The sequence below is a fragment of the Trematomus bernacchii genome, unplaced genomic scaffold, assembly GCF_902827165.1.
Source record: "Trematomus bernacchii unplaced genomic scaffold, fTreBer1.1, whole genome shotgun sequence".
In the NCBI taxonomy this organism is placed as follows: Eukaryota; Metazoa; Chordata; class Actinopteri; order Perciformes; family Nototheniidae; genus Trematomus; species Trematomus bernacchii.
Genome location: NW_022987973.1, coordinates 3,147,967 through 3,174,889, shown reverse-complemented (window position 1 = coordinate 3,174,889; position 26,923 = coordinate 3,147,967). Strand labels below are relative to the sequence as shown.

At 40.7% G+C, this 26,923-nt stretch overlaps 1 protein-coding gene across 1 annotated transcript in view; it reads left to right on the top strand.

Moving 5' to 3' along the window:
- Positions 1-10,097: 10,097 nt before the first annotated feature.
- Positions 10,098-26,923, top strand: part of spata17 (spermatogenesis associated 17) — a 34,706-nt gene continuing 17,880 nt past the window's right edge. Inside the window, exons 1-6 of the mRNA XM_034117102.1 lie at positions 10,098-10,165; positions 10,486-10,575; positions 12,112-12,193; positions 13,612-13,662; positions 16,652-16,755; positions 22,619-22,742. Of these exons, the coding sequence (XP_033972993.1) occupies positions 10,098-10,165; positions 10,486-10,575; positions 12,112-12,193; positions 13,612-13,662; positions 16,652-16,755; positions 22,619-22,742 (519 nt within the window). The remainder of the gene's footprint in view (positions 10,166-10,485; positions 10,576-12,111; positions 12,194-13,611; positions 13,663-16,651; positions 16,756-22,618; positions 22,743-26,923) is intronic.

Genomic DNA, 26,923 nt, shown 5'->3' with positions numbered 1-26,923 from the left:
TTGAAGTTGTAACTTAGTGAAATGTTAGAGATTGATGCAATTTAGGTGAGTGAGAGGCTAGGTAAAAAGAAAGTGCTGATTCTTCATTCTTCATATTTATATTATATGGAACTACTCACTTTCCAAATACATGTATTATTCTGTTTTTTTAAGCATCTGAAACGCACAGCCAATAAGCTTCACACTGCACACTCACACACAAACAGCAACCACTCACAACTGTAAACATGGCTGTTTGTGCTTTGAAGGTTTTATGAAAAGACAAAGGTAGTTTTAAATGGACTTGATACACACATTCACGTACACGCCTACACAAACCTTGACACACACACTCATACTCACCTCTAATATTGTTATATTGCTGTCAGTGGTGTGGGTTAATCAGAAAGGCAAGAGGAAGGGTGCTATCTACTCACCGCACTGCCACATTTATCGATTCCATTTACACACATACGTACACACACACACACACAAATTGACACCCATTTTCACCACAAGAACAGGCACCCATAACAACCCTTTAACTATTCTATTGGCCCCAAATAGATTTTCCCATTTTACGCTGTAGAGGCAGGGAAAACACTGGAGCAGAACTGAAAGTGATATAAATGTATCAAAAAACAGATGAACAAACATTGGAGGAAGATTTATTACTGGGGATTTTAATAAAAATGGGAGGCGGATGAATTGATTTTGGTTTAAGGGAGGGTGTTATAAGGAACAATTTATCGGGATGGCCCAGGTAAGATGCATTATTTTCCGATTGTTATCCGGCTTCACTGTTTAAGGGGCTGATTTGTGTTGTGTATTGCATTTTATGGGGAAGAAGGAAAGGGGAACTTGCGATGATTTAGGTGGGATGTATTAATCAAAGGCAGCCGGTGTGAACCATAGATCGCCAGGCAAAGGAGGTACAGGTGACAGCTCATTCTGCTAAAGAAGGTTTTGGAGCTGCACATCACCGCTTCTCAATTCCCCTTTCTTCTTCACACTTTCTCCACCTCCCTCTCTCTGTCTCCTTCCACCTCACTGTCTTCCTCGCCTTTCTCTATTCCCTTCCTCTCTTGCTATCTTTCTATATCCGCTCCTCTTCTTCACAGTTCGGTGCACACTTGGTTTTAATTTTATGAGGCTGAGAGTAGCTTTTAACCATCCATGCGGCAAATAAACGGGGGATTAGGAGTATTTAGTGTTTTCCTCCTCCCTAAAAGCCTCATACTTCCCCAGTGCTCAGTGACCTTTGCTGCTGCCTCTGACATGTGAAGAGACAAGCCCATCATCATCAGGTTTACACATTCAGTTTGCTATCAGTTTGTATGGTAATGCCTGTATATGATGTACTGTTTGCCTTAGTGCCAACTGCTTGGTTACTGCTCTGTGTAGCTCATGGGTTAGCTGTCTTTGTCTTGGTTCCCGAGGTGTTATGGTTTTACTGTTTTTGTCTCTTTTTCTGTCACTATCTCTTTATTATCATTGGTTCTTTGTGTCTTTCCATTGCAATGACTTTGTTTGCATCCCTTTCTTAATTTTGTTTGCATATCTGCCTACATGTGTTTCACGAGGCACTGCTGCTACTGTATGTTGCCAGAGGGGGACCACAACTGGTTCATTTTGTTATATTTGTATGGACCCCTCTGTGTTTTGAGAAAAAAAGAATTATAATGAATCAAACACAATGTATTTTGAGAAATATGTTAAGAGATATGTTTGAAATAATGTGAGAATAAAAGCAAGAAATGTAGGTTACTTTGCAAACTGCAATCGAGGGACCTTAACTATAGTACACCCCTGCCCTCTATCTAAATGGTCTAATACACAACAAAAGCCACAGGCCAAACACACACAAACACACACACACAGACACACACAGACACACGTAAAACATGCCATTTGGCCAGGCCAGTCGCCTGTGGCCAGAGTTTATTTCTGTTGATTTGAGAGTTAGATTGCCTCTGTGATGAATGAGACTTGTTTATGTGAGTGGTCAGAGTAAGAGTGTAATGGACTACAGTATATAACTCTATAACAGTAATCTAATTTCAATAGCGTACAGTAGTTTAAAATATTTAAAAGTTGGTTTACTGGTGTTATAATGGTGCTAATGAAATGAAAGTGAACGTTTCATTATGTTTCCTAACCTTTGTACTTTTGAATTTCTTTTCTACAGTATAAAGATAATACAATTTTTTTTCTTTTTTTTCGAATAATCCAGTAATCTACCTTAACATAAATACTACATTTGTTTCCAAATGTAGTAGTCAAAGTAATAGTCCAGCCATGGCAATCAGTTGGCAGTAATGGAAAAACAAATCCATCAGTGGGTATAATGGACAAAGGCCAAACCTAGTCAAAGTTCTTTGGACACACACAGTGAACTGAAATGCAGGTGTGTTGATGCGTGTTATAGTGTGGTCATTGACTACCAGAAAAGTGCTTTATATTCAAAGAAAGGCCACAATCAAGTACAGACTGTGTTAAAGCAAGCCTCGTGTGACCACCAAAGTTCATTATACACTGGAAAATATCCCAAAATAAACTGCAAATATGGAAACTTTGGATTACACAAGAACTACCTGGAAACATTGAAGGATTATATATTTGGTTTGTATTCCTCCTGGTGGAATTTAAGTGTTTTAAATATCCATTTCTATAAGGAAAAGTTGCACTGGTTGATTTGATTTGTTTTGCCATGTGTCGCACTACAAAGTAAAGCTGGAACTGACTCTACCTGAGCATGCACACATACACACATTAAGGGCAAACATCTAATGTTCACTCCACTGTGTGCACACACCACAACCACACCCACACACACCACAAACAGATAAATGGGATCAGGGGCCTCTGTAGCCCGTGAATCATGCACAGAGGCCCATTGGGGCCAAAGGTCAAGGTCTTTATGGGGAGCTGAAAGCCCTGTGCTCTGAAACAGAGAAATGTACTTTTCAACCACTCCTTTGGTCTTTTGTTCCTCTCTGGTCAGATAAAAGCTGAGAAATGACAGGATATTTCAGGAAGGAAACAGCTTTAGCTATCTACAGGGAGTAAAGTTGTTAGTAGGGTGTGGTTTTGGTATCAGTCTGATATTTTAGTCAGTGGCTGCCATGGCGTGACATTGAGAGCTGCTGTCAGTTGGAAGAAAATGTCGATTAATCTGTATTGCAAAGAAGCTAAACATCTGTTTTCCCATGACCACTGATGTTGTTAGTCCCAAAAAACAGGAAAGTAAGGCTTTTGAAGTGGCCAGTGTTCATTTGTATGTCCTCTCTGTTGATGATTTGGGGCACAACACTCTACTTTGTTACTCCCTTTGTTCTCCTTTAACGCCTAAAGCGACAATAGTTGTACTATATCTTTGGAGCACATTGGCAGTCTATGGAAAAATAACTTTAGCACAACGTGTTTTTTTATGCAGCATACGTAGATGATGTCATCATGGAGGCTGACAACTAGAAGCAGGGTCTGCAGATGGAGGCTGTGGACCTGGAGTCCCCAAGGCAGGACTTGCAGCCAACCCCTAAAAAGTGTGTAATTGGGCGGGGGGAGATTCAGTGTCTGGGGAAACTCCTGGCCCAAAGGCAAGTGCGCCCCAAGCTAGATAAATCCACTGCCATTACCACCTGCCTGAGACCCAGACTTAAGCATAATGTGAAGGAGTTGACATGTCTTGCATAGCTTCTGGTTGTTGGTGGTTCATTCTTAACATCTTGGTAATGACCAGTTCTTGGCTTATCTTGGAATAAAGATCCAAGCCAATAGACAAAGCAAAGCCAGCAGCCATTTAAGAAGACGAACGTGTACCAATGCTAAACCGCTGCTAACTTTCCCCCACTTATTTCTATTAACAAACAGACGATGGTTTCGATTTGAAACCTAGTTGTCACACTCACTATACTGGGAAACAATACCATTGTTTTCATTATTATAGGCTTTAATGGCTGTTGAGAAAATCAATGGTGAATGAACAGCTTAACTCCTTGCACATGCTTCCTGTGAAAAGAAGGATTCATCCCCTAGCATTCAAAGTGACACAGAAGTCCAAGTTCTGTAGAGGTACATCATCCACCATTAATCATTAGGTAAGGCTTACGATGTATTCTATTAGATGCATAACAAACGCAACACATCAATCTGCCCTTTCTTTATATTGCATCAGAAGTTATTCATCCCAGCATCTGTCCTGGGTTATAATGTATATTATAGCCATGGCTAATCCTCCTATATTTACCTATACGATATAATATGAATTAATTCCACTAGATTAAAAACCCAAAACATCTCCAGAGGGGATGAGTAAAGTTAAGCAAGCATGCAAAGAGTAACTTTGACAATGGCAACATATGTAGGTACAGATGTTCACACAAGAAGAGATTCAATTAATCATTGAGCCACTCCACATGTCACTGCCTCAACTAAACAAGGCCCAATGTATCTGAGCCAGAACTACTATACATTCCTGTGTGCGTGCATGTATGTGAGTGTGTGTGCATGTGTGTGTCCCTGTTTGTGTGTCAGGGCTGATTGCTCTTGACTTCATTAATCTCTGCAGTGTGGTTATGATTAGCTCTCTGAGGCATGCCAGAGGACATCTGACACACACACACACACACACACACACACACACACACACACACACACACACACACACACACACACACACACACACACACACACACACACACACACACACACACACACACACACACACACACACACACACACACACACACACACACACACACACACACACACACACACACACACACACACACACACACACACACACACACAGTCAGATCTGGCCACCTCTCCAGCCTGTCTCTCTCTCTCACGGTCCAACCAATTAGCTGGAAGCAAAGAGAAATAGACTAGCTCCTGTGGTGATAGGACATATACACACACAGGAATGCTAAAGTTTGCTATATTTGTCATAGAGCCAGTAGAATGTGTGTGTTCAGAATGTCATAAACAATTGGGTGGGTAGAAAAAGAAGGAGAGAAAAAATGGGTAATGTCAGTGAAACAGAATGAGTGAGAGACAGTTGTTCAAAAAGTTCTTAAAAAATCAGGCAGACAAAGATAAAGCAAGCAATCCAGACAGAGCAAGCCAAAGACAGATGTGAATCAGAACAATAGAACAAGAGATGAGTGTAATAGCGGACGGGGAGGGGCAGATGAAAAGAACAAGTGAAGTGGAAGTGGAAAAGTGCTACAGAGAGGGAGAAGACGGAGAATCGTCAGATGCATGCCTACACCCTGCCATGATCAGAGTAGACACTGGATGATTTATTTTCCCTCTCCAATATTGAGCCCCTGGTAAAAAAAAGAAAGAAATCTACATTCCATTAAACTACTGAGGGTTTTATTCTGAAAGGAGAATGTGATTGTGGGTGTGAATGTGTGGGGGTAAAGGAATGGCCATCAGATGTGGCAATCATGCAACAAAAAAAGTTTCTCCTTATCTTTACTTTCTAACTCTCCTCTTTGACTGCTGTTCTACTCTTTTTTTACTCTTTTCTGTGAGGGGTGTAATGAACGTTATGTAGAAGAAAAGGTGATTGCAACCAAATAAGAGAAACTTATGATAAACCCTTGAAGCCACATTCACTAAGCCCTTTTTTCAAACACCTGCTGTTCCTGTAATGTCATCAGGTTATTTAGCAAACCATCATATCAGATCAATGTAGAAAGGCAGTTTGTCTTGTGTGCTCTTGTTCCTAATTCTGCGTATAACTTTGAGGAACGAATATATTACAAAAAAAAAACAGAATTGTTTATCATTGGTGTGACCAACTGTGGGGTTTCTGAAGTTTTGAAGTTTGGAGATTTGACACAAGGGGGTGGCCAGAAAAAGAAGATTGGAGGCTTTTAGAGCATCAAATTGTTTCTTTGGAGATGGGACTACATTTTTAAGTCTCTGTAATTTGAATTCATTTTGAATACATTGTTTTAATAAGTCCGGCTCACCTTGCAATTAACAGAATTATCCGAGCAATTGTAATAGACATTTGAATAGTTTCCAACTGGAGTTTAGTTGCGACCCAACTACAGTTGAGGAGTTTAGTAATGTGAAGAATAAATTATTTCTACTTTGGCATAATAACATTTTTATTTTTTCAAATCCAATTTAATGTTTCTAATTCTGTCTTTGACCGTCTACACAGAAAACATGCTGCAATTTGAACCTGTGTGAGTGTGTGTGTGTGTGTGTGTGTGTGTGTGTGTGTGTGTGTGTGTGTGTGTGTCAACACAGACAGCAAAATGACAAATTGTTGAAAAGAAGAATGAGATGAGTAATGATGGAACAATAATGCCACATGTGTACTGTAGCCCGTGTGTGTGTGTGTGTGTGTGTGTGTGTGTGTGTGTGTGTGTGTGTGTGTGTGTGTGTGTGTGTGTGTGTGTGTGTGTGTGTGTGTGTGTGTGTGTGTGTGTGTGTGTGTGTGTGTGTGTGTGTGTGTGCGTGTGTGTGGTGATGAATCTCTCATTGTGACAGTGGGGCCGGCAGCAGCGAATGTCCTTCTGGGTGGGACATACACACACACACACTGAAACACACGCATACACACACTGAAACATGCATACACAGATGGAAACGACCACACTAATGGATCACCCCTGTCTGCACGCAATCCGCCACAAATAATGATGAACCACCCCTGCATTAAACTATTTTACACAATGCTCAATTCATTACTACTCTCTCTCCCTCTCTCTCCCTCTCTCTCCCTCTCTCTCCCTCTCTCTCTCCCTCTCTCTGTGGATATAGGTGAGCTAATAAAGGTATGATATTTCTCCTCTACCGGCACAATCATAGTTTTTATCCATTAGTAGGATATTAGGATGGGGAATGAGGAAAGGTGGGAGGGAGGGGTAGGGGTGGAGAGGGGAAAAGAGATGGCTTTAAATTGGTTTAAAAGCATTGCCACTGTAAAAAGTAACAGCAGCCCCAGGTAGAAAATTAAGGAGCAATTTGCATAGTTTTAACCAAGAAGAGCCAGGGCCAGCCTCAGGCCTGAAAAGGCTCCAGGTGAGCTTCTGGTTTGAAGGCCTTCCCTATATTTTTTAATAACATTTAGTGACACACATACTGTATGACATCAGGTCAAACTGAAAGTGGTTTAATCACTTTTTTGAGTTATCTCCGTGATGGGGAATTTTAATTAACTGAGAAAATAGGGCCTTGGGTGAAAATACCATGAGTGAAAGATTCAATAAAACTTTGATGGAAAAACTATTAGTTTATTAAACACCAAACTCTATTTCGATATCAAAATATGGTGCTGCCCTCTTTTGTATTTGTCCTTCTCTTAAAGTTTGAAATAAAAATTAAGTTTGTTCAAAATCTTTATATTATGATACATTCCTTTCCTTTAACTGGGGCCTGCTAACAGATACTTCCAAAAACTATCCTATTGAAAATCTGTGAATCCAATGTAAGTTTGTACAACCTAACATTTCCCCCCTATTCCGAATGACTGAAGTCTCCACTGACAGTCAAATAAATATGACTAGATTTTTGGATAGAAATATAAAGTAGCACAAAATTCACACGTAGCACATACAGCTCATACAATATGAGCTGAACCTCTTAATTTCGGCTTGATCTAACTGATTCTTAAAGAAGATGTTACGATACATAATTGTCAACCATGCATTTAATTAGTTTTATTTATTTGTTCTATTTAATTTCCATATTTCATTACAAATTGTTGGAGGTAAAGACCAACAAAACCATCCAGTTGAAGTCCTTAACTTGGCTTAGCTAAATGTTTCAGGGAAATCTAAATCAATATGTTGTGGTTCATTAAAAGTGCTGCCAAAATGATAAAAGAGGGTAAAAAAAATACATTTTTTGTTAAAATAAGATTCCCAGCTTCACTTTGCTCAGTGTGGGAGAGAAGAGAAGAAAGAGTCATTATGGATTTCAATTAAGTGATCCCTGGGCAGAGAGGGATGCGTCAGAGTGGGGGAATTAATGTGCTGCGGACAGATGTTTAATAATAATGGCCGAACTGGTCCTGCAGAGAAACACACATTCCACCCGCCGTACCCCACTGTGACTGTAGCAACACACAGACAGACACACTGCACAGACAGGCCCACATACACAAACACTCACATGTCATCACTCATATACTGACACACACACACAATAATGATTCATACACACGCGCTAAGCAGAGCAATGTGTGACAGTGTAACACACACATACATACGCACACATTCTACCAAAGACACTGGTATCACACTGGTCTGTGTGTGTGTGTGTGTGTGTGTGTGTGTGTGTGTGTGCGTATGTATGTGTGAGTGTGAGTTTGTGTGTGTCTTTATGACCAGAGCTGGCCACAGCGCATATGGCCCTCATTTAGGAACAATGGGCATGGAGAATGACTGGTTGGATGAGCTTCCTGACTGTGAGAGGTGACTAGAGGCATGTTAAATGACATGCCCCGTATGGAGAGATGGAGTGAGAGAGGAAAAGAGGGACATGGGTAGTCCTGGATAAGGAATCATTGCTTCGCTGAGCAGCACAAATGTTTTCATTGAGAAGAGGACATAGGATGGAGAGAGAATAAAAAAGAAGCAGAAAAGTGTAGAGAACAGGTGAAAGTACAGAAGAAGAAAGACGAAAGGGATACAACTCGATGGAAGAGTGTATTACAAGAGTAGAGGGACGTGGAGGGGATGATAGTCTGGCTGGGTCTAGAAGTGGGTCATTAGACAGTGTGTAAACAGCATGTCTTTTTATGAAGTGCTCTCAGTCGCCTTTTTTTGCAGTTCTCTTGCAGATACACTTCTGGTGACACCTAATCAGTGTTGTGGCAGGACGAATGGCTTCAGCCGTCCTTATAGTGTTGTCAAAAACAACACTTCCCTAAAAATCTCTCTCACTCACATACACTGTTCTCCCCGTCTTGTCACAACAACATTTCTCCGGTAATTACCAGGGTGGCCGCCCTCCTGCCGCCCCGCGATGGATGGGCTGAGCCACCATGGGTTCGCCCCTCCAGCCATAACTCTACGTCTGCCTACTGCTTTTCACCACTGTGGTTGCCCTCAGACAGCAAATTGGCCTGAGAGAAAGACGGAGAGTCAGAAAAAAAAGACCTAAACAAGCACCCTGCCTGGCTCACAGAGAATCTAGAGTCCCAGTACACAGACATTAAAGAGCATGGAGACAGATACAGATACACTCATTCACTTTCACTATTTGTCGTTTGCCTGTCTCCAAGGAGTCATTTGTAATGCAGGCAGTCTTTTTCTCTGACCATTGACCAGACAGATGTCTTTTCTCGCAGAGATGCACAAGTGCACACATAAACACACACATCACCCTGCTGAGGTGATCATTTTGACAGGTGAATATGGCTGAAGAGGAATGGAGGAGTGACGAGGATGGGAAATAAGGAGGGAAGGAAGAGTGGGAAGAAATGAACTGATAACTGTATGATGAAGGGTGATAACGTCAGGAGAGGAGCGAAATGGATGGAAGGATGGATAGAAGAAGTGCAGCTGGCAGATCAATACTCAGTTCCACAATCTGCATCCACAGAGCAGGCATTTTTTTATGTAGGTTCTGGCATTACTACCCCCCCCCCCTGTCATTCCTTAATAATGTACACAGCATTTCTGCATCAGTACAGCAAATAAAGTAGTGAAAGAAAGCAGAAATAAAAAGGTGGCTTTTGCTAAACTTCAAACTATGCTGATCTAGGTTCATTTTATAATAACTTAACTTAACAAATTAAAATGTGTTAATCACTGTAATTAGTCTGTGTTTCTTTAAGTCTAAATACAACTGAACAAAACTATACAAGCATCTAAAATAACCTAAATACATTTTTCAAACCACAACCGCTAATTGCAAGTAGGACTCCATTCTAAATGGTAACACACAGTAAATATAGGCTAATGTATTTTTTTGCCAAATATGGACACTTGTTCTGGTTTGTTATGATGATTGACTGCTTTCGATAGGTTTAGTAAAGCACACTTTATTTATTAGGTGAAGAAGCACATCCCTACCTTCTGCTTTGAACGCACCATGCAAAACTGCTGTGTTGTCAAGACAACAGGTAAACTGTCGCCTCAAACATGGCGGAGCTGCTGAACATAAAACGCGAAGTTGAAGAGTTCAAAAAGGAATACTTCGACAGAAACAGGTATGTGTCATTTAGTGAGTACGCCTCATTCAGGTGTGAAAAACCATTGTGGATATTGTTAAGAGGGTTTACGTTTACGTCACACCAATTAGCTAACGTTAACCGAAATATTTCAAACGCTAGCATCATGCTTCCTTCAGTTAACTTAACCTTGCTAACTAGCTATATAACGTCATTATACTAAGCGTAAACTATCATAGTTTTGACGCTATATTAACCAGCAAGCAGCCTTTGTTTGTTGGAATAAACATAGATGATAATTGACGTTAATATGCATGTAAGATAATGTAGCCACAGTACCTGTTGTTTGTGTGCCTTAGCCAAGCTGAGGAGAGCAGACAGAGGGAGAACCGGGCCGCCCTCCGGATCCAGAGCTGGTTCAGAGCCTGCAGGGCGCGCGCTTACCTCAGGTGAGTCTGTGTGGCAGAGGTGTGTTGGTCCAATTTGAATCTGTCAGTGGTGGAAAGTACAAGTACATTTACTCAATTCATGTACCTAAGTACACATTTTAGGTACTCTTTTCCTGAGTATTTTCCTTTTATACTAGCCTACTTTATACTTCGAACTTTGCTTCATTCGGAAAGTATTGTACTATTTACTCTACTACATTGATTTGTATGCATTTACTCATTACTTTATAAATTATGAGTTTGACACTGAACACCTTTGAAACTTTTAAAATATGGTTATTTGTTATAGATTAATCCATCAAACATTATATGTATGCAAGTAACTAAAACCACGAGTGTGTTCATAGAAAAGTAATTGGCAGCAATTTCCTAAGAAGTTTTATGTTCAATATTTGAAATTATTTCAATATTTCTTTTGTTTTCTCTGCAATAAGTGCTTTTACTACATTTTCCTAATACTTGTTCCACCACTAAAATCTGTAAATCAAGAGATATTTTGTTTTCCTTCAAAGGCAACACAAATAATACAAAACATAATATGTTATATACCAATTTGAGGTTTGCATTTTCCCTCAAGGGTTGAAAAACATTCAGACAGGACTCGAATGGTTAATTTCAAGGGAAACCCTGATACTAGCTCACTTTCATAATTATCCCACTTCCAGAGCTTTGCAAATGGCCTGGAGGAATAAATGTCACTTGCACTCTGTGCTCCTTTCACACACAGAAAAAATGAATGTCCCTATGTGTGTGCTTGTTCCTATACTGTGACCCCAGCACCATTCTGCAGGGTCAGCAGACAAACTTCCAGACAGTAGGTTAATTCCGATTACTTTAGTTAATTGATCAATGCGTTAAGTGGATAATTAGCAACAATTTTAGCTGCCTAAGTGCAACTCCGGGGTTGTGCTATCCCCACTATAAGCATTGATTTTCTGGGCATATGAATGGCCTTTTGGAAATTGATGGCCTCATTGGAGGCTGAGAATCGCAGTGGACTTGCATTTAGAGTATGTTTGAAGATGAATACAAATGTGTGCCGCTGACTAAAGGCGGTGAAAGGCTCATCGGACATGATCGAAAAGCCTGGAGTAGAAATGTTCCGTGTGTGTGTGTGTCTGTAAGCATAATGTTGCCATGACCTTTTAATTGAAGTCCTTTTCAACCTACCATTTGTATGCAGAAAACAAAGGCACTCTTTCCTTTATTGTTTAATCAGGATGAAAGAGATCACAATGTATTATAGCGATAGTGAATTCAATGAATAATGTGATTTAATGAATTAAATTGTATTACAGGAGCATTTCTGTATATCATTTGTTTTGTAGCTATTTGTATCTTTCTGTTGCAACTCCTTAACGTTGCATAAGGTTGACCTTTTCTTAAGCATAAACAGACTACTAAAGACCGAACAAAACATCCCCAAAACATATTCTTTTCTCTGTGTGTCTGAATAACTTTTTTTAGTGTTTTCTTTTTAACCAATAAAAAATACCCATCCCATCCTCTCTCCAAATTGACTTTTTTTTGGAACAGCCATCTGCACAAGAAGGCAATCACTATACAGAAGATATGGCGGGGCTTCACAGCAAGGGCACGTTTCAGACAAATGGTGAAGGTAAGCCTGAGCCTGGAACGGCTATAGATATATTGATTATGTTATGATAGCATGCATTAGAATTCAATTGCTATATTCCTAAGTCCCTGCGTCTGACCTTAAGAAATATAATTCACTCATTACACATTGGGAAATTAGCACTTAGGAAATATGATGCAATATGATAAGAAATTCCATCTACATCGCAACTCCTGGGATGTATATAGAAAAAAGAGAGGAACAGAAAGAAGGAAAGAGTAGTGGAGTTTGTGTGTGTGGTGTGTGTACGTAATGTGTGTGCTTTAGTAAAACAAGGCCCCATTTTCAGCATATTGCCTCCAACTGCTTCTTAATTGAACAGATTGTTGATACCGGATCCAATACCCAGCGCTCTCACGTATAATTTTCCCCTGGATTGAGTTTTGTAAACGTATCACAACAAGCTATTTATCATGCCTGTAAATTGACTGTTTGCTAAAGCATAACTGCCAGCCGCCGTTTGGGAGGCGTTCAAGAAATGGAAAGGGGGGGTTGGATGGCGGGGGGTGGGGTGGAGGGGTGTTAAAATAAACGATGAAGGATGTGTCACAACACACATATGGGCTAAAAAGAGGCTGTTTGGTCTCATTTGGAAACAGACGAGCACTAATTTGAATCACTCAAAATTGCCACAGTGCACTATTTTGAATTAGCCCTGAGAGATTCTATTCTTCCTCTCTTCTCTCGCTCTCTCTGTCTGTCTTTTTCTTCTCTTACTCTTATCATGTGTAATGTGACATGCACAAAGCCTCATCTCAAAACATCAAGCTGAATTTACAACCTCCTTTCAACTCTTTGTCATCCTTCCCCTTGCTCTCCTCCCTCTCTTCCCTGTCATTATTAAACAAGACGTGTTGAGATATGAATCCCTTTTATGGCCGACTCTCCAGCTTGCTCCTGAAATGTGCCCCCAGTGGTCGGGCCGACACGTTTGGTGTGCGTCGGCTCGTTGAGTGCGCCGCCGAATATTCTCTGGCCTTTTGTTTGTCACTTCTGGCAGCGCTGTCATTGATTATGAAATCCAGAGGAGAGCGCTTGGCCGTCATACATCTCCATTAGCTCGCTGCTTGACTACCATAGATTTTCTTGGCCCTTGTCTGCGTCGGTGTATTAAGAGAGCACGGTCCTCCCCTTGATACAAAGTCCTGCTAACCACTCTCTCTCTCTTTTTTTTCTCTCCATCCCCTGACTTCTTCTCTTGTTCCTCTTGTCTCTCTTGCTCTCCCTCTCTTCTTTTCGGCCCCCTTCCCTTCTCCCTCCCCCCTCTACAGTGGCCCTATCTGGGCTGCCTGTGTGCAATGTATTATGTATAAAGAGCTCTTTATCTTTGACGCCTGCTGTGGACAGATCAGAGGGCTGGGAGACAAGATGTAACGCCATCTTTTCCTTTGTGTTCACAGGCGGCATATTTGATCATGAAGATGAATTTCTACGAGGAGATGGCGGTCAGGGTAAATATCACCACAGCGTCTTGTTTTTAGCAAATGGATTGTCGTGGTGGGGACACACTGTTTCTTTGTGTGTGCTGTGAAAGGGAGCCCCCATGAATAGCAACCTGTTAGCACTTCATCAAACCACTTCATTGGAAAAAAGGTCCATCATAGGAACTTTATAAATCCTTCATGCAGTCTTCTTTTATGACTCTTTTCACACATGGCACTGCGTTGACACAAGGCCTACATTATTCAGGCCTTTTAGAATCACATATAACATACAGCAAATTCTGATTTTGGTATAAAGCACATGTGTCAAACTCAAGGCCCGTGGGCCAAATCAGGGCCTTGGTGGATTTAATTTTGGCCCGCAGGATAATTTTTAATTACTATTAGATCTGGCCCGTCGGTATATTGCACGCACACCTTCACTCAATCCTGAGGATTTCCTCAGCTCAGAGCCTGACCCCAAACATTAATGAACTTGCACCCAAGATGAGATGCCAAGTATCATGGCTTGAACTAGCATCACAGCAGCAATGGATGTTTCCTTCTGCACTTTTTTTCTTGAGACAACAGGGCATGTTTGGTTTTTTCTTTGAGGGAAATTGTTTTTTTGAAGCTGTTGTTAGTCTGTGGAAAAATGTAATCATAAGAAATGACTCTGCAGATAGAGCCATAAGAAATGAATGCAACTGATTATTTAATGTTTAATGTTGTTTTTTTAGGCAATCATTTAAGCTTTGTTAGTTCCAGGTTTAATATGTGCAATAAGTTCATTTCAATACATTTTGCAATAAACATTGAACCAGTCCGGCCCTCGACTAGTACCGATTTTGAAATGTTGGCCCACTGTGTATTTGAGTTTGACACCCCTGGTATAAAGAAAGGATATATCATTATAATGTCTCAACACATCAGACATCATTTGGTTCCTATACACTTCCAACATTGTCCACGTTTTATACATAACCATTAACCTTGTTCTATTCATGCACAGTGCTTGGTAAGTAGCCCTCTGATTAAAGTCACTTCTCAATGCTATCCTTTTTATGTATATAAATATCCTGCTTGTATTTCATTTTTAGCAACATAAATGTATCTTTCTCAGTGCTAATGCCGACACATTCTTCCTCTATCCCCTCAGAATGTACAACTCATAAATCATAAGGCCGTGGCTGTGATTGATGCTTTGGCACTTTTACACAAGGAAATTGCTCAGAAACCTTATATTTTTACAATTCCATATAGCCGACTCTTTTGGCTAACTGTTTCGTTCTGCTAAACCATTAAAAGGGTTTTATAGGCCAACAAAAACATCCACTAGTGTTTATTGAACAGGGTGTGTTGCCGTCCAGATGGAGAGAGACGGTTGCAGTATTTTCACATTGGTGAAAAAGACTGGAAATTGAGGGCTTCGCGTTTAACTCTTAATAGAAACCCAAACATATAAAGCTGACCACCCGGTTGTTCCAATAAATGTCACATAATAGGAGCGCCAGAGATCCAGGAGCAGTGCTTTTAGGTCAGGGGGGGAAAGGTTAGGGTTGATGTCACCATGTAGAGCGGAGCAGAAGCTTTTTAAGTTTGAGCTAAGAGGCATTTATTGCACATATAAAATAACCACGGTTTCCTAAAGGAAGCTATAGGAATTTTAATGGAAATGAAATGTATGTTAAGAGGCAAGCAAAGTGGCTCAATGGTTAGCAATTGGAGAAGGTACTGGGTTTCAACCCCACATGGGCCAAATGAGGCCTTTCTGTGCAGTGTGCATTTTATTGTGTTTTTCTCTGACATGTTCTCCCACCAAAAGGACATAGATGAAGGTATTAGGAACACGTCTGCCTCTGCAATTGGAAAAAGTCTTTAGCCTCAGTAGCAGAGCTGTTAGCGCTAAAGTATAACCTCAGAAGAGCCCTTCTGATACATTGACCTTTTGTTTAGAAAAATAGAAGGACACAGTTCAAAAGAGGGACATGTCTGCTCACAGATCATCTTCTACCAAATAAATATTCAACGTGTAAATAGAGATAACGAAAGGGAGAAACAATCATCTCAGAATCCCCTTGTGACACTTCCTTTGAATCAATTCTGATTCTTTTTTTTTCCATCTCTCCCCTCCTGTTTTCTTTATCACGGCGTGGTAGCTAACAGAGGATAATGTATTAGGGCCGTAATAGAAACCAGTGTTTACATGCCGCACCTCGGATTTGTATTAGATTCAACAGCATCGATTTCACTAGTCAACAAAGGTCAGCAAGAACTCGGGAGGCGGCAATTACTTTATTTAAAATTATCTATTGACTGGCAGATCAATGCTAATTCTCATTTTGCTCTTTGTTGTTTTTCCCCATCCTCCACTCCACCTCTTTTCTCCTCTTCCCTCCTCTCATAGTGTGATTATTCTTTTACCTGCCATTGTTTTAATCTCCTAATTAGTCTGAAGGACATCCGCCCCCTTGCTTTAAAACGGTCCAGTGGTGTGTGTGTGTGTGTGTGGGTGTGTGTGGGTGTGTGTGTGCTAGCTAATCTGCAGCCTCCACAATCAATGTGGACTGATACAGTTAAACGTATGGAGCTGTGACAGCTGTCTCTCCTCCCTTGGGTTGTCCCCCCACCACTGCAGAGTTAAAACTGCATGCTGCACTGTATTCTTATTTCATGTTGCTTTATGTTTTCATGTGTTCTCTGCAAGTTCAAGTAATACGAAAAAAAAACTGTATTTAGATGACAATGACAAGACTAAAAAACTCAAAACAATGTCTCTTGAAAAATTAAGAAGTCAAAAAACAGTAACATCAGGGTTAGGGTTAGGGTTAGGGTTAGGGGGTCATAATGCTTTATCTTACTGCTTGTGAGGGCATCCCTGACTTTGTTAATCATTGAAAGAATTGCTACTCAAAAACTAAATATATCTTTGAGGCATCAAGGTTGCCACACACCTGCATTGGTCATACATTTGTTGTTGAAAACATCTAACAAACACCTCTCCTTTATTCCCTCACAGATCCAGCGGAGATGGAGAGGATTCTTTGTGAGGAAATATATTCATAACTTCTACGCACGCAAGAGATACCTGGAAGGACTTTCCAGGAAGAACGCACTTGTCAGGTTGGACACAAACATAATTAGTTCTGTAAATAAGGCTCAAGAGAGCAGAACATTTGATATCATTGTAATTTAAAAGGATACTACACATAGTGCATTATACAGGTTAAGACAGGTGCCTCAGCGACAAGAAGGAAACAAGGTGAAAGGAAACTATTAAATACAGTACTTCACTATTTCTCCTGTCTTTTCCCTTTTCTCTCCTTTCTCTCTCTCTGTCTAGCCGTGTTTTTGTATCTTCACTTGTGTGTCGTGTTAAACATATATTTTTGCGCAGGGACCCGTAACAGGACTTTCAGCTGGTACACGTCAGACATGATGAATTGATTTGATTAGTGTGAATGCAGTTTTTAAAAGGTGTACTTATATACGTATAACCCAAAATGTGTGTGTTAGAGAGCTCTGTATTTGCGTAGCTGTTACCTCGGGGGAAAGGAGCATGGACAGGAGATGAGGAAAGGAAAGTGAAGGAATGAGAGAGACAAAGAGGTAGAGGAGAGAGAAATAGAAAGAGGGAAGTCCTCTAAAGCGCTCGAGGCTAAGAGAGAGAGAAGTGAACGATGTGAAGAAATTAAAAATTAGCCTCTGATTTGAACCGCAGCTCGTGCATTAATAAAACATCCTGTGCTCCAGGGCTTACTGCTAGAGATACGCCATCTTTTATTTTTGACAAAAAAAAACCATCACGTTTAGCTAATAGTCACATTTTTAATGTTGCTAATATATTTTACCGGAAAATATCTTTAGGCTTCTGCTAAAATTAAATGTAAATTTGTTAAAGTGCTCCTTGGATCACTGACTTCCCCCTCACGGCCCCAGCAGCGCTCCACCTTTCCTCCACACGGCGTGCCCCTTTTAGAGGTAGGGAGAACTAGGCTGTTAAAGTCCATTAAGAGTGATGCCACTTTAGCATTATATCACACACAGAAAGACTCACACACACACACACACACTACTGTCAATGTCAAGTCTTTAGTCGCTATATAAGGGACAAAAGATTTTGAACCGATACAATTGTTTTTATAATAATATATTTGTTCCACTTTGCCTTGCAGAAAGTAGTCCTCGCCATTCCTATACTGCACAGCATATTGTCTTTCAAACCTGACTATAAAGCACAATGAACATTTGAATGAGTATTAGAGAAAATATATTTGTAATGTTTAATAAGATTAAAGGTTACACAGCTTAATATTTGTTTCATGCCAACCAGTGAACTACATTTGTTTCCCTCATACTTTAAACATTTTAGGATGGATATGATGGGTTTGCATATTGCTGCTCATAACATTGTGTGACATTTGTATTCACAGTTATTGATACCTTCACACCTTACATATTGATATAGGTAATAGAAAAATAAACAATTATATGCAAAGATTAGAATAGATCAGAGAAATGTGGAATTGTAAAAACAAATTCAAGTAAGACAAGATGTAATGTTATTTTTGTCTTGATTCAAACTGTTTTATTATCAATTGTCTCGACACACACACACACACACACACACACACACACACACACACACACACACACACACACCCACACACACACACACACACACAGCCCCTCCTCCACTGTGGTTTGGGGTGTTGAGGTCACTTTCTCTCCAGTTAATCACATGTTTATTTAGTGCTGCCGGGGTCACGATCAATTAACGGCGTGCCGGCATTTATTTAAAATATCCTTTCTGTGTTAGCCGCTGAGCCCTCGGATCGCACGCTGCCTGATCACTCACCCCACAGAGGTCCGCTTTTTAATCCACCACAACGCTCCCTCCCTCCTATAAGTCTGTGTGTCCGTCCGTCCCACTGCATAAATTATTCAAAGTTGGACTAATGGTCCCCGTTTAGTGCAGGCTGATCGGCTGCGCATGGTAATGATATAGGAGTAATACATAGACTGCCGAACCGCTCGCTCTCTTTTCTCTGACTCGGTTCCAGTCCCTCTTTCTCTCTCATGACAGATCTCCCCCACACGAAACCATCTGTGTCATTTCATTAGGTACAGCATCCAGCTAATACTTACACTACCCTCTTCTATCCCCTGCCCTCTCCTCACCTCCTCCTTCAATCTCTGCTTTCTCCGTTTCCTTCTCAATCTGTTTTGCTCTATATCTTTCTCTCCCTCTCTCTGCCTCTGGTTCACAGTGCTTCAGTGTCCATCCTCATTCATCCTTCCTCTCCTTCTGCATGGCCTAATGAAGTCAGGACCCCGGCGCAGTCCCCACTCTGCCACAGTTTTCCTTGATACCCCAACAATTTATCACTTTGTCAGGGAGACACTTAAAGTTCCCGGGCTTTAATAAGGGCAGGGAGTGGGACGATGGGGGCAATTAGGAAAGCGGAGCAGGCCCCGCTTTGCATATTTACTAAATGTGCCGGTGTCATCGCTGCCGCCACCAACACGGCCTGTTGCCTGCATGAATTATTCCTCTATCTGGAATAAACAGCAGGGTGATTATTACTGCCATAATCAGATAAATAATTCTCCCTGTGATGTTGCAACAACACGGCAACATCTTTTAACTTCTCCTAAAGAGAACAAGGGGAGAATTTATGGACTTGGTGTTGCTAGGCTGAGCAGCGCTAGTGTTTTTTTTTAATTCTTCTCTTCTGGTGCTATGCTGTCTCTCTTTCTCTCTTTACTCCAGCTTCTCTTGTGTCTCTCTCAAGGACATTCATGAAAGGAGAGCTGCGATGGTGAAGAGAGTGCGGGCCTGCGATCACTCTCCGCTTCTATGCGTCAGTCTTTCTTTTGCTGCTCTTTCTTTCTGATCCAGTTTGGGTGGAGACGAGTTCACTCCTTCAGTCTGATTGGATTTGTATGTGGTGTGTGTGTGTGTATGTGTGTGTGTGTGTGTGTGTATAATCTGGGTGCCTATGCCTCTTAAGAAAATGAATTTTTGAAAAGTAAAAACAATGGAGAAAAGTGTGTAAAATGTGCGAAGTTGTTCAGTAAATGCTTTTCTTTTGGAAGGATTGGTTAGAGATCATTGTATTGTTTGCTCCCACACCTTTTGAGGACATCACTGTTACTACTTTACTTTAGTTAATCAATCAGTCACTCACTTAAATGGAAACCTTGTGTTATTAGGGTGTTGAAGGCTCAATACATTGAACCGGTCACTGTTTAAATTGACTGGCTGACTACCCTCCCCTTGCCAGCTATTGAATCATTTAATTGGAGCAATTAAAACAGCCAATCAGGTCAAGTCTCCATTAAATATTTAGACCTGGCCAATTAGCTGCTCCGGTGCTGGCCTGGATGACCGCAGGTGTGGCCTGCTGTCCCACAATGCCTCACTTTCTGATATTCAATCAGCCTTTGACGCCCCGTTGTGAACCAGGTAGTGAATAATTGAGGAAGAAGTAAGAATGTAGCTGTACTATATTAGCCATTTAAATAAGTAAACAGTCCAGGGTGAAAATGTCAGTTAGAGTTTAAATGATTTGAAAGAAGTTCAAGTGTGTTTGATAAGCTTGACGTTTCAGAAGTCATTAAAATAAATCTGTAGTCAGAGTGCTGGAAGTCCATAGTATGGCCTGCTAAGCTCATCAAAACCAACCATAAATCTATATAATTTTAAATAAATGCAATGTTAAAATGATGTTATAATGTGCAAATAAAAGGTCATAACCAAACAAAAATGAAAATATCATTGCACAATGAAACTGCATAAGTAACATAGCTAAAAGATCACATTCGTAGTAATACTCTTATCTCTTATAAGACATAAATATATTTTTCAGTATCCAACAAGCATTAAGCATAGGTTAACTAAACTTCATGTTGATTTTAAAACAACACCAGGTGTCAATATGTATACTGATACAGGTGTGCTATCTATAATAACTCCTGGCCATGAAGAAACCACTTCCTAATGCACTTTCAAGTTAAGCGAGGGGGTACAAACTCTGCAGTCTTTCTGTTGCTTTGGCTTTGGCAGATACCAACTTGGTTTGTGTTGCTCAGAAAGCTGAAGACTCATATAAGCATTAGATAAACTCCAAAGTTGAGTTGATCACGATGATTCCTACCAAGGTATCAGCGTATGTTAATGAATGACATATAACAAAAATCGATACATTCCAAGCTTCTGTCTTTCTTCAAATTCAAGCAAATACACTCTTTTACACAGACACACAAACACACTCAGAGCACGTGCTGCCTGCCGAACAGGGCTAATGAGGGTTGTATGTTGTGGCGGCTGGTTGGGTCGACACAGATCGAGGTGCCTTCAGCCGTTACAAATCTGTTTGGCTTTTGTCCACTACACAGCAATTAATAACACTGGGGCTGGGGGCAGGGAAGCAAAGGTCACCCATTCAGACACACACACGGACACACACACACACTCACATATATATAAGGACACAGGCGTGTGGACACACATACAAGCACAATTGTGTGAACAAGTAATATGAACATTGATAGACACACACACACACACACACACACACACACACACACACACACACTGGCACACACACACAAACACTGATACAATCACAAATGAATACTTTCAGCTCAGACGGGCACAGACGTATGAGAACAGGTCCTGATCCCCGAAAACATTGCTAGTCTCTTTTTAAGTCGATATTAATGCATGAACGAACGGAAAGACACACCCATACTGTAAACATACACATGCACCGATTGGTTTGTGAACCAGAAGGTCCAACAATAAACCGTAACTTAATATTTCACAAAATAAGTAATATTCCTGTTAGCTAGGATGACAAATAGAGGCCATGTAACCTCTACAGTATATTCACACACACACACACACACACACACACACACACACACACACACACACACACACACACACAAAGAATATATAGAGACATACAGCCACACATCCATACACACACAGTCTTAAATTACTGAGCTTAATATTGCATAAATGCACACAGTCACATTTAGACTTGCTCTCATTCTCAACACACACACACACATGCACACACACACACACACACACACACACACACACTCAAAGTGCTCTGCATATTTCATTTATTTTGTAATTTAATCTGCTGCGGAGGAAGAGATGAGAATGCAAAGGCAACGGGAACGGTGTTGTGATTTCTTTTTAAATGTCAGTAGCCGCGCAGAATGTGTTAACCTCACATTACAGACACACTATGAATATTCTGATTCCTCTGTGGAGGCTTGTAATTGAAAACAGAAGTTGGACAGAGAAAGAAACCGTCGTGAAGAAGGAGAGAAAAAAGGATGTATAAAAAAGGAGAAAGGAGACGAAGGATTGTTGATGAGCTACGGCTAAACTCTTATTGGTATTGCTCTAGTGGAATTAGATTGGCTTTACTCTTGTGTGTCTCTGTGTGTATTTTCACATTACCATGTCCTGTGTGTTTAAGTAATTGTTTCCATTCCATTTCTAAGTTATTACCCCCTTGTAACAATAAGGCTGTGTGATTGCGGAATGAAATTGCTGTGTATGGGCTTTTAATGCATCCCATTTAGCCAGCTTCGCTTAACAGATGTCACAGACGGACCTGTCCTGGCTGCGGTGATGAAATATATCCATCATCCTCCCACTTATAGCCTCTCGTGCTCTCACTTTGCTGTTTTCCTTCCAAGCTGTCTCATTCGCCGCTTTTTCTCACACAGCTCCTCTGTCTTTAGATTGATATGATCACTTACAAAGCCACAGAATAGTATCCTAGATGTGTACAATTATTAACTTAACTATTCATCTTTGTATTTATATATTGGGCATTGTATATCATATTTTTCATTTGGACTGTGAGCTTCATCAAACACCTATCATGTAAATACTTTAAATGGAAATTTGGAATTTGAATTGCAGAAATAATTGTGAATGGTGTGTGCCCTGTAGGAGGGAGCTGGGTGAACTTGAGGAACTCCAGAAGAGAGAGAGGGACTGCCTGGAGATGGTGAAAGAGCAGACTGCAAAGGTCTACAAAGCTCACCGGTTACACCACCTCCTCAGTACCAAGCAGGTTAGTCGACGGGAACTCAAACACAATCTTACAGACCAACACATGGCCAGAGGCTGGTATCAAATGTTACATTATTCTTAAAATTGTCTATGCAGAACACACAATCAAATAACAATATCCAAATGACACTTTGATACTTACAATGTAAACATTTATGAACATCAAAGAGGATGTCAAGCAGCTTCCAGGTGCCACCCAACAGCTAGAGCTTGAGTCACATGACCTTCTGGATAGAGGACAGGATATGCAAACACACAAGAAGCAAAACTGAAGCACATCATTCACACAGATAGGAGAAAGAAGGAAACACATAGGGGGGAGGGAGACGGACCAGAGGAAAGGCTGAAGCCACTTCACACCGAACATACCCATACACAGGAATGCACAGATGAAGATGCAGGGACTCGAATAGGCAATGAGATAAGAGTTACCGATTGGGAGCAACTTCATAAACAGTCTACAGCGAAAGAAAATCACAGGTGGGCTGTGTGGAGTTGTGTGTGCTTGTGTGTGTGTATGAGTAAGTATGTGTCCTCATGGCTCTTCTGATGTGCTGAGTGGAGTATTTTAGTGCTTCCCCTGGCACAGATGTGCATGTATGTATGTGTGTATGTGGCAACAACGCATCTCTGTGACTCCCCACTGGGATCATAATGAAGACAAAGCACACTGGTCACTGTTGATTCAGCACCACTACTCCCCTTCCTCCCTGTCGCTCTCCCTCTCTCCTTCATGCCTGTGCGACCAGCCTCGTCATCATCTGGCTTACTTCCTGCTTCCTACTTCATGCGGGCATCACCTAATACACTATGATATACACAACTTCCAAACATTTCACTATGAAGTTGATGAGCAGTAAGATTCCGTTAAACATCATCTTTGACACTTCAAAAGCTTTGGATTGGCTATACACTCAGTTGTTTATTGTTTTATATGTTAATTAATTGTATATACAACTTTACTATGACAATATGTATATTTGGAATGGGAATGTCGGAAATAAATTAGAAGTAAAGTTTGCATGTTCTTCCCGCCCTCTGTCCATCTCTTTCTCTCTATATATCTCCCGCTCTCTTTCTCTGCATACGGCTGGGGACTCTTCCCCTTCGTAGCTCTGACCTTGTCAGCAGTGAATAGATGGCTCTCCCACACAGTTCATCCTTCCTCACTTCTCGGACCCCAGCCCACACACACACACACACCTACTCACACACACAGCTTACCAAAAGGCCCCAAGTCCCTATGACAGAGACAGAGATGGTGTGTTCCTGGGGTCAACATCATTGCTCTTCCCGTAGCTAGGTTGGTACTTTTGGGCTTGCATGTGCGCGGTGTGTGTGTGTGTACGTGTGTGTGTACGTGTGTGTGTGTGTGTGTGTGTGGTGTGTGTGTGTGTGTGTGTGTGTGTGTGTGGTGTGTGTGTGTGTTGTGTGTGTGTGTGGTGTGTGTGTGTGTGTGTGTGTCGTGTGTGTGTGTGTGTGTGTGTGTGTGTGTGTGTGTGTGTGTGTGTGTGTGTGTGTGTGTGTGTGTGTGTGTGTGTGTGTGTGTGTGTGTGTGTGTGTGTGTGTGTGTGTGTGTGTGTGTTTAGGAGTAGTGAGGATTGTATTTGTGTGTGTGTTTGTGTGTCCCCTACCTTCTGTCCCTTCCAGTTTGAGATATTTTAGGTATGTACACTCATCCCCAATGCATTTTATAGACTAATACCCAACACTAAATAAATGTCACTAAATAAACAGAACATTTGGATAATGGGAATGTTGCATTCAACTCCTTAAGATGATGCTGAGGGGTCTACTGTATACACCACCATGTGGGAACATTGTATTAAGTCACACGTACTATCTGATACACCTAGTTATAGTAAAGCTTTTTTCAGTACGGTGTCAGTGCCTAATAAACAATTGTTGTCCTGCTGTAGTTCAGTAAACATTCATCATTGGAGTTTTTGCAAGCCTTGGTGAGTGAATTCTGGTTGCCTTGGTGGCAAGGTTCAGTTTCATAGCACCCAACAATATAGTCTTTTTTACATTTTACACTAGTTTTTTACGTCTATCTTGCCTTAAGCTGAAGGAATCTAGAGTTGTAATGATTCACCCACACATCTAGAGCAGATGTGACTCTAAGTTAATCAGATTACAATTGTATTTCCATGCAAGTGTGCTTCTGCTAATATGAGTTCTGAAAATGACTCTCGCTTGAAGAGGGGGTCCACCCATTTTGACCAAACTGAAATAATGCATTAGCTCTACCGCCAGCTTTGTGCTCGCAGAAAAGACTGCACAGACATAAGGGCCCAATAGTTAACCAATCTGCTGTTATCCAGTTGTCTCTACAAACCCATTGTTAAATAAATTAGGGTCAGTGGTGTTGAATCAATCTCTCTACTCATTCTGCAACACTTGACATTACAATCAGACATACTCATGATGTAATAATGAAACAGTTACTAATTAACCAGTCTGTTAATATGTTATTTTAGAGTGAGTGATTTTAGAGGTTTGGGTCGATATAGTTGGAGTAATTTCCCACTTATGTCCTTTCTCTCTCCTCTCTTTACGTTTTTCCCAGTCTTTTAGAGTGGCCTAAATAGCAAGCGGTGTTATTAGCATATAGAGTAGATACAGAGTCCTCCAACTCAAAGCTTTGGTCTGGTAATTAACACACAGGCAAAAGGATCACTGTGATTTGAATAATTATAAGTGAGGCCGTCTCTGGCAAATCTCTACCCCACTTCATAACATGGGAAGCAATGTTTTGTACTTTTGCATGTGTGTATTTGTCCGTGTGTTGATTAAGTTATGAAAGTCCTCAATAATGCCATATTTGATAAGGATGCAGTGGGGTTTTCCTGTGGTCATTTGTTGTTATGTATTTATTTTTCTAATAAGTGCACACAGTGAACGGCTCCAGCTAAATATTTAACCTGGCAAAAGCTTTTGGTTGGCCAGGCGCCATGCTGCATCCACTTGTGGAAGTGAAGATCAACAACTGTTGTCAGCAGGGATACAGATGATGCATTTCTGAAAGTTTAGTTTAATATGGATGATCTGAAGGGCAAAGCCTTGATGAAAAACTATATATATGAAAAGTTGTTCTTTTAAATTACCTCGGAATATTGCCTGTAATAGTTTAATGACTAACAGTTGTTGGTTCCATTTTAAACGGTCCCAGGAGGTGGCTGTTCTATTATTTGATGGTCCCCCTGATGAACAAAATTACTTTTTGTTTTACAACTCCAAATGGATTTGAATACGTTATACTGTTTTGGGAGGAAAACACCCAAAAGGACATCATGGTGCCTGAAAATAATAATAGTAGTAAACTGAAATGTCCTTTGTTTGAATGTTGAACGCCTCTATTGCATGTCGTCACTTCAACTGCTGTTATATTGTCCATGATATTATCAGTTGCACTACACTGCTGTTTAAAGATAAACTAAGAGCATTATGTTAGTCATATCCTCATAGCCAATCAGAAATAGATCTTGTAAGTGGCTAAATGTGCTTAGAATATATCTAGGATTAAAAGACTAATGTCACAGCAGGATTTGGAAAAACTTGTCCATGCTTTTATCTTCAGTAGACTAAAGCTGCAGCTGATTCAGAACGCTGCTGCTCAAGTCCTCACTAACACTAAGAAAGTGGATCACATCACTCCTGTTCTGAAGTCTTTACACTGGCTTCCTGTGTGTCAAAGAATATATTTCAAAATATTGCTGCTGGTTTATAAAGCTTTGAATGGTTTAGGCCCAAAATAAATTTCTGACCTACTGCTAAATTATGAACCATCCAGAACTCTCAGGTCTTCAGGGACTGGTCAGCTTTCTGTCCCCAGAGTCAGAACTAAACATGGAGAAGCAGCATTCAGTTATTATGCTCCAAATATCTGGAACAAACTCCCAGAAACCTGCCGGTCCGCTACAACTCTTACTACTTTTAAATCCAGGCTGAAGACTTTTCTTTTTGCCGCTGCTTTTAATTGAACTATTCACATCTTAAACTGCACTGTAACTTTTATCCATGTATTTTTTTTCTTTTAATGTTTATTTTAATATCTTTGCTTTTTAATGACTGTTTTAAATGCCATTTTCTTAATGTCTTTCATTGTTGTAAAGCACTTTGAATTGCCTTGTGTTGAAAGGTGCTATATAAATAAACTTGCCTTGTCTTGCCTTGCCTTGC